The sequence below is a fragment of the Polyodon spathula genome, chromosome 4, assembly GCF_017654505.1.
Source record: "Polyodon spathula isolate WHYD16114869_AA chromosome 4, ASM1765450v1, whole genome shotgun sequence".
Classification (NCBI taxonomy): domain Eukaryota; kingdom Metazoa; phylum Chordata; class Actinopteri; order Acipenseriformes; family Polyodontidae; genus Polyodon; species Polyodon spathula.
Window position 1 is genome coordinate 31,545,467 of NC_054537.1, and position 12,246 is coordinate 31,557,712.

Here is a 12,246-nt window from a genome sequence, read left to right on the forward strand (position 1 = left end):
AGAGTGAGTGTATGACCAAGGCCAGTAAATTGATTTCAACCCTTTAATATTTGAAAAGTACGGTAAATTGAGCAGGATACATGCCTAAGTTTTTAGGTTGTGTTTGAAGACCTGCAAGTACAGCTCATGTTATTTGGCCACTAAAAAAGTCATAGCATTTCATAAATACAATAAATTCATAAATACAAAATACCAACGTTCCATAAGAAAGCACTGTGCAATCCATGCATTATTTGCTAAACATTTCTTATTGTATATCTATAGGAAAGCACATACACACACATTATATATATCAGTAAAGCATCCCAGCCAAGGCTGGTTTATGCCCTTTAAAAAATTAACTCAGACACAAGAACTTCAGTTTTTCTGTCACTTATTCACAAACACAAATAAACAAAACACAGCAACAAAACTAAACAAAAACCTAACTCCTCCTTTGCTGTGCTAACTAAACTTTTCAGGAGTCCTAGCTAAGAATCCTGGATGGCTAAGCCATTTACAGGTTACCAAAACACTTGTTTCTAAAGTAAGTTACACACAGTACACAATATCCACAGTACCTTTCTTCAAGTCTCTTCACAGACTTAGGCCTTCACACAGACTTTGACCTTTTTATACACCTGGCTGCCTAACTATAGGCAGGTGTCCCTCATTCTATTAGACCCAGGTGTTTCCCATACTGGCTCTAATTACAAACCCGATGCATTCTGGGGGATGTAGTCCTCTATCACACTCCATGACTACATTTTCCCTCGCCCCCTACTCTGCCACATATCTTCCCCCTTGTGCAGCACACAAGGCCATTCCAAGGAGACCTCCTCCACCAGGTCCATTATTGTCCACTTTTACACTTCTGTCCACTTCTCTGTAGTCGGTGGCTCCTTTTTTCCAGGTTCTGGTGGCAGCAACTCAGGCTCTTGCGGTGGCAACTCTGGTTCTGGTGCAGGCAACTCTGGTCCCAGGGCAGGCAACTCTGGTCCCAGGGCAGGCAACTTTGGTTCCAACAACAGCAATTCTTGTTTCGGCAGCCGCCACACTGTGGTTGTTCAGCAGTAGCAATGCTCTTAGCATTTTTTTTTTTTAAAACTTCGGAGCTGGGTCAGTAGGTGGCGCTATCACACTCTAACACCATTGCACCATAATCTATATATATATAGATATATATATATATATATATATAGTATATAATATATATATAATCTATGATATATATTGTAGATATATTTTTAGAACAGCTCTGTGCATTGTGGATTTGAAAGCATAATTTTTTTTTTTTTTTTTTTATTAAATACCTTACCCTTGCACCAATAAAGTAGTCCCATTTACAACTTTGAACTACACATTAAGTTAAGCTGGGTAAATTAATGTAATTGACACATGCAAAAGTAAGTACTGTACATCTTTATTTTTGATATGTGTTGAATTGTACATTGCCATTGAAAAGATCCACCAGGAGGTGGAGTTGAGATGACATTGAATTCATTTTTTTCAAGTCGGGGTGAGTCTTCCTCACAATTCTTCTATTCGTTCTCGGTGAAAGAACCTTCTTTCTTCCAGACTGAGGGAGCGTTGTGACGGTACCACAAGTCTTGTACTTCTTGATAATAGAAACAGTAGTTGAAATTGGAGACACAAATGCTTAGAAGTATTCTTGTATCATTCTCCAGCTTTATGACAATAAATAATGTTTGCTTAAGGTCTTCAGACAGCACTTTACTTTTCCCCATATTGACTTATTGGTAATGACAGCAATCATTCTATGCCTAACCCTATTTTACTCTAAGAATGTTCACCTACAATTTCTATACTTTTCTAGAATTATGTTCTGCATTATCATATTGAAATAAATTTCTAGCACCTTGTAGACAATAGCATCGAAAGGTAAGAATACTTTTTACTGAGCATTCAGGGAGTTTTGCAAAAAAAAAAAAAAAAAAACAGCTGAAATAATTAATTGTAGACATCTATTTCTTGTAACTTTTTTCATCATCCACAAAAGCAAAACTGTTGCTACAAAAGAGTTTTTCTAAAATGTTTGTTTTCGAGAAATTTCTAGAAATTATAAATTTCCACTGGGGTATGTAAAGTTTTGACTACAACTGTATATATGTTTGGTGGTGATTAAATAAAAAATACACAATCTAAATTATGTTAATATAGTTTCGTTTTTACTTTTATTATGTATCAATCCTACATTTTTAGGTGATGCAAAACTTTAGCTGTACATATATTTTAATGATGTAATGATGTAGACGTCTTTTAAAAATTCTGGGAAAACGAAATGGTATATAATAAAATAAACATAAAGGTTTATAGAAATTTAGTACAGACAAATATATATATATTAATATATATATAGACTTATATATGATATATACTATATATTATATCTAATATATATATATAGTACATAAGTACATAATCATATTCATAGTATAAGTACACTCACTGGGGTGTGCATTTATTATCTAAGAGAGGGAGGAGGTGTAGATGCAATATGTAAAAAATATGTGCCTAAAAACCAAATCGTTATCATGTTATCTCAATATACTGTTAATATAATAAACAAATTGATGGCCATATCAAAACTACTTTAAGATTTTTGAAACAGAAAATCTATTGTAGTTTTTTTTTTTTTTTTTTTTTTTTTTTTTTTTTACATAGTGATTGGTTGACATTAGTTTCCGTGGTATAGCATATCCTCAAACACCTTTCCATTCAAGGATGACAGCTAAATGTGGTAATTGTAAAAACGCCCCTGGTTGATCAGTTTCAGCTGGAGATGTATTTGCACCGGCATAGGTAAGCAAACTACTGTAGAAAGGTAAGGCTGCGTGATACCAGTAACTGATTCTGTTGCATCATTATGTTGTAGGTACAGACTTTATATACAATTTAATAATGGTGCTCATGCACTTAAAAGTGCTATACAAGTTGCAGAATGGTGTTGAAGTACACTGAAGAAGTTTTATTTCAGATTTATTTTGTATCGCCATTCTTCTGTGTCTTGTATAACAACGGACGCAGGTGCGCCACGAAAGTTAGCAGATTGCACAAAGCAGCTCCATTCATAGGGCATCGGCAGCAGCAAGAGATGAAGGGTAATATTTTGCGATGCAAATTAAATCAGTTTTTTTTTTTTGTCATCTGTGCGAGAAAAGCTATTCATCCATCCAGATCACAGCCAAAAAAAAAAAAAAAAAAGGCTGGTCCCAGAAATTAGCAGTTTCAGCTCAGCAGCAAAGTCGTCAGGCTGTGAAGGCAGAGAGAAATTGACTAATTAGCAATGCGCACTAAAACTTGACGGTTCCCTCCATAAGAGCGAGGGAGACTCGCTTTTTTTCCTCTCTCTCTCCTTTCTTTCTTCCAGAGATGTTTGAAATCGCATTCATTTACGCTCGACAGTTTTTACAATAGCCTTGAGCCATAATTTTGTGAGTCTCTCCAGCATCCATCCCCCTGCATGGTTTCTCTCCACTGGCCATGCACGACCGTTTCTCTCCCCAACCGTGGATTTCCTATTACTCTCGTTACGACTCACTGAGCCCCAGGCCCAAGGATAATGATGTGTTGTTTCTTGGTAGCATAATTTGTCACACGTAGATTTTTTTTCTTCTTCTCTTGCAGAAAGCTCTGCTCTCTCACACACTCACACGCTTCTTGCTAATTCAGGAGAGCAAATGATCAACGACAAAAATACAATGTAAAGAGTGGCTGCAGGAGTTGGATTCTAAAATAATTTGGGAGAATCGATCAGTCCAAAGAGCAAAGGATTCATTCTTTAAAATAAACAGAAGAAAAGAAAGAAAAGTGAGAATCTTGAGGACGTGAAGCTTACTTTTTTTGCCAAGCTGGTGTTCAGGTAAGTTTTGGCCTGTGTTTCTTTACTCGCATTGTTCAGCTGTGGCAAGCGCCTTCTTTAGAAAATAAACCAGATGGCACCCGACTGTCAGATTTAAATTAAAAAGACAGTCTCGTCGTATACTTGGATCAATGCTTAGGCTAAGCGTGCCGATCTGAAAGCGCTCCCTTTACGTCTGCGAAGTTAATTTTGAATGAATAGTGTATTTTAAAATGTAAGTGTCTGCTTACAATTGATCTCAACTAGTCTCTAGCAGACTAGGGTAACCCTAACTTGTATTGCTTGCATTTAAAGCAAGTCATCAGTAACAGATATTAAGCGTTATGCCTTATAATACGCCGGGCAAGTGTATAGCATTTTTGTGTGAGCTGTTTGTGCTTTGTGTTTATGATCAGAGTGCAGTAAGGTTAGTTTACATGGAAAAGCCTACCTGAATATCAAACAGCACTATGCATTTTACGGATTTTTTTTATTTTTAGCATTAACTTCAGTTACGTTGCTAAGGAAGGGGCTGCAGTATCCCTTGTCAGTTTTTGCAAGAGGTGGCCAAGGTTTTATATTCAACCGGTTTTAAAATAAAATGTTGTCATCTTGAATGGAAAACTATCTTGATATACATTTATAAAAACTACCTGTTCTTATTTTCTTTTACTAGATCATTAAAACAAAAAAAAACAAACAAAAACAAACAAAAAAAAAAATCCGTATTGATGAATGCATATTCTGCTGGCGAGGTTAGATTACTTGAAGCTTATTGCTGTTATTAAAAACGTTAATTAGAACATCACTGCTTCTCATTTTAAACTAGTTTATAGTGTAACTAAATTGATTTTGAGAAGAACAAAAATGCATATTACAAAACTTTACTAGATATCAATATTTTGAATTGCTTATATTGTGCAGTGATTGTTTTTGGTGTAGTAGTTGTGTAGTTTTTTTACAGGGGTGAATAAAATCAATGTGCTGTGTATTATCTTGTTTGTTAGGTAGAGTTTACTGCCAGGTAGCCATGTCCAGATCTGGTGATAGAACATCCACCTTTGACCCGACTCACAGTGACACCCTGCTGCATGGTCTCAATCTGCTCTGGAGGAAACAGCTTTTCTGTGACGTGACTCTCACTGCCCAAGGACAGCAATTCCACTGCCACAAAGCAGCACTGGCATCCTGCTCTCAGTACTTCAGGTCTCTCTTCTCCAGTCACCCCATCAGCAAAGAGGGCAATGCCAATAAAGACCAGGGGAGTGGTGAGACCCCATCATCCTCCCCAGATGAGAAGCTCATAGCCAGCCCCAGATCCATCAACAACCTGGTGCTACAGGGCTGCTCTTCCATTGGTCTCCGGCTGGTCTTGGAGTACCTGTACACTGCCAACGTGACTCTGTCCCTGGACACTGTGGAGGAGGTCCTGTCTGTCAGCAAGATCCTTAATATCCCCCAGATTACCAAGCTCTCTGTGCAGTTCCTCAACGACCAGATCTCTGTGCAGAACTACAAGCAGATCTGCAAGATAGCCGCACTCCACGGGCTGGAGGAGACCAAAAAACTTGCCAACAAGTACCTGGTGGAGGACGTTCTTCTGCTTAACTTCGCGGAGATGTGCTCCATGCTGGACACCCTGCCTCCCCCAGTGGAGTCCGAGCTAGCCCTCTTCCAGATGTCTGTCCTCTGGCTGGAACATGACCGGGAGACCCGCATGCAGTACGCCCCCGACCTGATGAAGAGACTCCGCTTCGCCCTGATCCCGGCTCCAGAGCTCGTGGAAAGGGTGCAGTCGGTGGACTTCATGAGATCAGACCCGGTCTGCCAGAAGCTGCTCATGGATGCAATGAACTACCACTTGATGCCTTTCAGGCAGCATTGCAGACAGAGCATGGCCAGCAGGTATGACACTCTGATTGATTGTTTTTTACTGGCAAACCCATACTCAAGTGTAATATTTGCATTTTAGGCTTTACGCTAAGACAGAACCAAAGTGGTTAAATAGGGAATGCAGGCTATCTATGACTGGCTATTTTGGACTTAAATAGTAAACAAATTGGACAGTCACTAAGTCTACATGCTGATGAGTTCACAGGAAGCTAAACTAAAGGAAATAAATAGAAAGAAAACTCCAAGGAATTTTTTTTTTTTTAATTAAAAACATAACATGCTTATAGAATACGGCAGGTTTGAAATGTGTAGGTATAATCTGTAAGCTTAAAGGATTGAAATATTGATGGAAAACTTCTTTATAGTGAGCCTGCATCCAGTGAAACAATATTGGTGATGAATTGCTAAGTCGTATTTTCAATTTTTATTACGAGCAAGATGTCTTTTGCTTAAGGAAGGGTCTCCCCAAATAATATTACAGTATACATTGTACAATATTTCAGACCAGGCAAACAATAGACTATTAAACCAAATGGAAAAGTGGAAGAAGATCCAGCCATACAGTTGGTTAGAGGAAAAAGTGTTCAGAAAGTTGATACCATTAAATGGAAATGCATTTGGCTGAATATCCTTGTATTTGTTAATGTTTTGAAGGTTATACATGTGAATACAAAAAAACCCACCAAGTTAAAACAGTATTTTTTTTTTCTTAATAGTGCAGCATTAGATATTTAATGAAATGAATTAATAATGTTAAATAGCATGGGTTAAATTGTAACCTAACTTTTTTGAATGTTTAACAATTAGATCTTTAACTGATACACTTTTGAACCAATCCAATACACTATGTTGAAAATATCCCATTTATTTATTTTCCAAGCAAAACGAGAGGAAGGGCTTAGCGAGGCAAAAGGAATTGGAATTACTCTGCAGCTGTGCACTGTTGTAAAGAAGCATCGAAACATTACAACAGTGTGAGAAGCAACAGTTAAATGTGCTGAATAAAATTATGTTTGGAAGGTACTGTAGATAATAAGTGCTGGTTTACAGTGTCAGATAAACAAGGGCCTATCAAAGCTTTTCCCACCGTCGCGGAAGAATTTTGTGGTGGCGTTTGAACTTTCCTACAGTTTTTTGTGTTCCGAGCAAAAAAAAAAAAAGGCCAGGAAGGATGAGAACAGTTGCAAAACCCCAATTCCGACAGTATGATTTAATGTTATGCAAATTAAGTAGGTACCAAATTAACATACTCTCCATGCAAAAATCAAAAGGGTTGATGTGGTTTGATTGAGTATTTTCCGTGTAAAAATGGTTCCCTCTGTTTCAAAGAGGCCTAATGGAGGTGGGAACCTATTTCAGGTAGGCTCCATGCTGATTGGCTGCAGTGACTCTGACTACAATGGTGATGCCCAATGTGCTGCTAGGGATTGCTGCTGTTTTAGAGGATGAAAGGGATAATGTAGCTGCCCCCCCCCCCCCCCCCCCCCCCAGTAAGAAATCACTGAAAGTGTACCCCACGGGTGTGTAGTCAAAAAGGGCCACCTCCTGTTTGGACCTTACAGAAGAGCAAGCGCTACAAAGATATCGAATGGATAAATCTACGATATTGTATTTATGTGATGAACTTAAAATGGATTTAGGCCATGCATTATCATAACACTCGCAGCTTTGCCATTCTTTGTCATTGGTTTTTTATATGATATCCTATTATACACTCAAGTGTTATTCATTTTCATAAAGTGCAACTGGGTTCATGAAACTATAATTTAATAAATACAGAACATACATTTATAAAATGGCATTAAAATGAGCTCTCTGATTTAACTTTTTATTTTTTTTACATTGATCCTGATGTAATTGTTTTATTATTATGTTCTATTAAATGTATCTTCTCTTCTTTTTCCATATCTCTTGAAACACACGCCTGTTTTGTTTATCTCTGCGTTCACTACCTTTCAGTCCCACCTGTCCATTGATTGAAATCCATTTGTGTCATTAACATATAGGTTTCTCTTTTAAATACTGAATAAGTTATTCCACCACCTTTTATGTAAATTCTACTGTCGGAAAACATCAGAAAAATGTTTCATTTTATGATGGAAACAACATTCATGATAAGAGTTGGGTTAAAACAGTGAGTTTCAGACTGCCCGAAAGACACTTTTGATATTCAGGGCCAAGGTGTCTTAAGTAGAAACTGCAGTAGAACAAGGAAGGGTTTCTTGTTCAGTTTTTAAACACAGTGAATAGTCAGCCTCTGTAGAAATAATCCACTCCACTCACATGTGTTATTAAAGTGAACAAAAACATGGTCCACAGGTGAACCACATGCATTGGAGCTGATGTGGTTTAGATGTTATTTATAGTTATTAGTATTGTGAACTGTACATATATAGTTCCGGGTTACACTGGTTTCTGGCTTGTTACTAATACATTATACATTGTGACTAGAAATGGTTTGAAGAAATGACCATAGAAAGGGAGATCACAGCTTATGTGTTAGACTGCATTTTTTATTTAATTCTAAAATGCAAGAGGCACTGTTTCCCATATCGAGTAGGCAGTCTGAAATTCTGCTCCAAAGACTAGGAGAAGCAAAAAAGGATGACTAAAAACTGAAAAAAATGTGACATTGATGACAACTCTTGGAGATGTGTGCTGTGAGGAGATGTCTATTGTGGCAGAATGCCTAAAGGAAGGAATGTATTACGGTTACATGCAGCACCAAGGACACCTATGGAAACAACCGCTCTTTCTCAAAAATGGGCAACATCAAAAAACACCCAAGAAAGGAGCAGTGCCATCAGATGACGTATAAGGATATTAAACGTAAAGGTCAATTCTGAGATAATGGAGCTGGATAATGGGTTCTTATGTACTGTAGTAGTGGTCTGTTTCCCTTTTCAACCTAAACACACTAAGTTCCATACTTATTATATGCACAGGTTTTGGACCATCTGAGTTTGGATAGGTTCCTTTGCATATGTTCAATCCTTTGTCTATTGAAGCCTTTTATTGTTTGCAGTTGGGAAATGGTTTCCCAGTAATTAGCAGTGACTGCTTTCATGAAAAGGATGAGCATGGCGGTGACAATAAAATGTGTTGCAGTTGCCACTGCTAATCAACATAATGCCTTCCCCGAGGTCTGTTATTTAATATGCAGTATTGCTTGTGTAATACCATTAGCTGGTGGGGGGACGACACCACTTAGTTACGTCAGTATTTAATGAATGCACCAGCTTCTCAACCCAGCCAAGCCATGTAGAATTACCTTATTTAATCACTAAAATAAACTAGGTGTTTTATTTGCATGTATTTTTATTTATTTTTACAATTTTCAAGATTTTTGTAGATGTACAAAATCTCTGTTTATCTGCATTTTTTTTATTTTATTTTTTTTATTATATGGTCCTCAAATTGAATCGACTCATTCTTTCTGGTTTTGCCTAAAAGAACTTTCTGCAGTTCTGATATGTTGCGGCAACCAGAGAGTTTTCATTTTAGCAGTTGTCATACTGTGCTTATAAAATACATACTGTATTTTTTTTTTCAATATATCACAGGCTGAAATACAGTGACATTTTCAGGAAATAAGTTGAGCTGCAAACACTTGCTACTGTTTAAAATAAGCTGTACATGTTTATAGTTTCAAAGTAACACAATCCATGGATAAGTGAACAGCAGATTGTCCAATGAGACGGCTGTGTGGTATACTGCTGTTCCAATTTATGCAGTATTTGCATCATTTGTAAATTAGATTAACCTTCAAAAAAGAATATGTACTGTTCATTACCCCCTTTTCTTTAATCAAGCTTGTTGTTTTGTAAAGTTTGAAAGTCAGCTGCAGATGAATGATAGATTATTTCTTTCTATACCGAGCATTAAAAGAAACTTCTCACTATTATAAGACATTTATTTTCTGAAAAAAATAAGGTACATAAATGATGGACATTGACGAAATGTTTTTGCTTTCATTTTGATCAGTCGATCATTCATCCTTGACCATGACACTCTTGAGTGACTATGACTGAAGCATATGCACTTAATCACCTAATTAGTGAGACAGTTGATTGGACACTGGATATGGAGTAATTTCAGCTGTTTGCAAGCTTGAATAAAAGCAGTAAGAAAATCGCATAAAAAAAAAACAATATGCCATGTCCATCAAGAGAGCAGTGCCTTCGTGCAATTGGCATGTTGGAGGCCAGACTAGGGCAGCGTACTGTGGCTCGCTGTCTTGGGTGCCCACAGCCAGCAGTTTCAAGCCTGGCGAGATGGTATAACCAGACACACTTTGTCAATGACAGGCCACGAACTGGGAGACCAAGAGTCACAACACCTGTCCAAGATCAACAGATCATTTTGCAGCATCTTCATGATGTCAGTTGTTAATCAGCACAATACAAAGTCACTGCACCTGCTCTAAAACATTTTTCAATCACATCTAGTGAATTTTATGGAAATTTCTTTTGATGCTCAAATATAATTGATACGTTTCTTTTGATGCTCAGTATATTAACATGTTAAGCATCACACATGGTTTTCAAAAACAAACTAACATGCAGTTGTAAAAACATTTCTTGGTAGGATAATTGATTTAATTTACCTTCAAACTGACTGATAAAAAAAATGAAAAACAGTAAATATAAGCACTAGTGGAATCATGTTGCAGCGCAGTGGATTTATCCAGTATAAATACTATGTATTTTCACATTTTGTTTTATTTTTTGATGATTTTAAAAATCTCCATCAATGTCAAAATGATTAAAGATGTGTCAACAGCATCACTATATGAATCCATCATTTCAATTCAAAGTAGCTTTATGAGGAAGTTCTATTGTAGGATCTTGGCAAAGTCCTTGGAATCTTTTTTATGATTGTGCCTTCAGCCACTTTCAAGAGGAGTGCACAACATACTATATTATAGCACTTGCCTCTTTTAGTAACACATTTATTTGTATAATTAAAACCTGTTAATTGTGAGGCTTAGCTAACAAATGCTATCACATTCAATTGAGTCTTACTTTCTGAACAGCTTAAACACTGGCTACACAAACACACACACACACACCCCTAAAAAGCTGATGTTTCATGATATTTCAATGAAGAACCTCCCCAAAAGATATGGTAGTCTTTCCTCAAAAATAAACACAAGAAACAAAGAACCCTAGGTATTCACAATTAAAGAAAGACATTCTAAATCACTTCTATCAACAGAGATGAAATATTGTGATATTAAACGTATGGTGCTGTGTTTTTGAAAACAAGAAGCAAACGAAAACTACAAAAATGGCGTCAGAGCTTATCTAATAGGTGTGCAGGACGTTTTTGGACTGTGCTACATTGTGTTCCTGGAACCACATTGCTCAGATTCGTTCAGGGTCATTAGTGATGCCATGCATATTAATGGATGTGCAGTGGAGCAGAGTTGCAGCCTGTATGCACAGTGGGGTACTGAAGTTGGCTGCAGGGGTATTTTGAAAAATTGCTCACCTCTACAGCTTTTTAGTGAATCAGGTCCAATGTCATTGCTTTGATAGCAGGACCATGGCATATTGGTGAGTCATCTGCCTGCTAGAAAGCAGCTCCGCTTGGATCATTTAACTTGCCTGATATGCTGCATTCATGGGCACAAAATATTGTTATACTTACTAATAACTACACTGTATTTGCGTGTGGGTGAATGTGTCAATCAGTGTTTGTAAAACAAATTTACAGAAAAAAAACTACAGATGTTAAGTTAAATGATTAAAACTGTGCATTCAAAATATTGACCTTTTATGGTTTTTGGCTAAAATCATGTTATATTGTTTTTCCTGGTGACACCCAAAGGCTAAGCGGTGTCAAATCAGTTTCTGTGAATGAGATTTTTCATGGTACACACTGCCACTTAGTGGCCACATGCCAAAGTTATATAAAATGTCCTTAGTTTCACCTCTCCCAGTAATAGATTATTTTAGGTGTTTTAAGAAGAATTTTCTTGATGTGTTTGGTGTATTCTAGTGATAGTGAAATAGACACTATCTTCAGATCAGTACCCTGTCTTCTAAAAATAAATTGATAGTGGTTTAACCTATTAAGAAGTTGAGCACAGACCTTTGGAGGATTGCAGTATGTTTAGTTTGTAAGAATTAAAAAGTACCTGAGACCAGTCCCATTATTTATTCTACTTTTAATCAGCACCAAGAAGAACTCCCACTAGGCATACTGACCTGAGGGCATTCACTGCAATAAAAAAAAAAAGTAATCCAGAAAAATCTAACACTGAAAAATGCCTCCCTTGCCTCCTCGTTTCTGCCACATGGTCCCAGCTGTTAACTTTTCCAGTTTTCAAAGTTTTTCATACACCCAATGATATAGTTTTATATCTGTTAGTCAAATGAAACTGAACAAAGCATCATTTGGGAAAAGATATTAAAGATTATTTGGTATGTATACTGGAAGAGTATTTCAATATGAAAATACAGGGATTCAACAGAGGATATACAACACCTTGATATTACCGCATGTTT

General features: G+C 37.0%; 1 protein-coding gene across 1 annotated transcript in view; it reads left to right on the forward strand.

Annotated features, from left to right (window-relative positions):
- The first annotated feature begins 3,262 nt into the window (after positions 1 to 3,262).
- Positions 3,263 to 12,246, forward strand: part of klhl14 (kelch-like family member 14) — a 35,665-nt gene continuing 26,681 nt past the window's right edge. The window contains exons 1-2 of the mRNA XM_041247688.1: positions 3,263 to 3,862; positions 4,849 to 5,746. Of these exons, the coding sequence (XP_041103622.1) occupies positions 4,872 to 5,746 (875 nt within the window). The 5' untranslated portion in view covers positions 3,263 to 3,862; positions 4,849 to 4,871. The remainder of the gene's footprint in view (positions 3,863 to 4,848; positions 5,747 to 12,246) is intronic.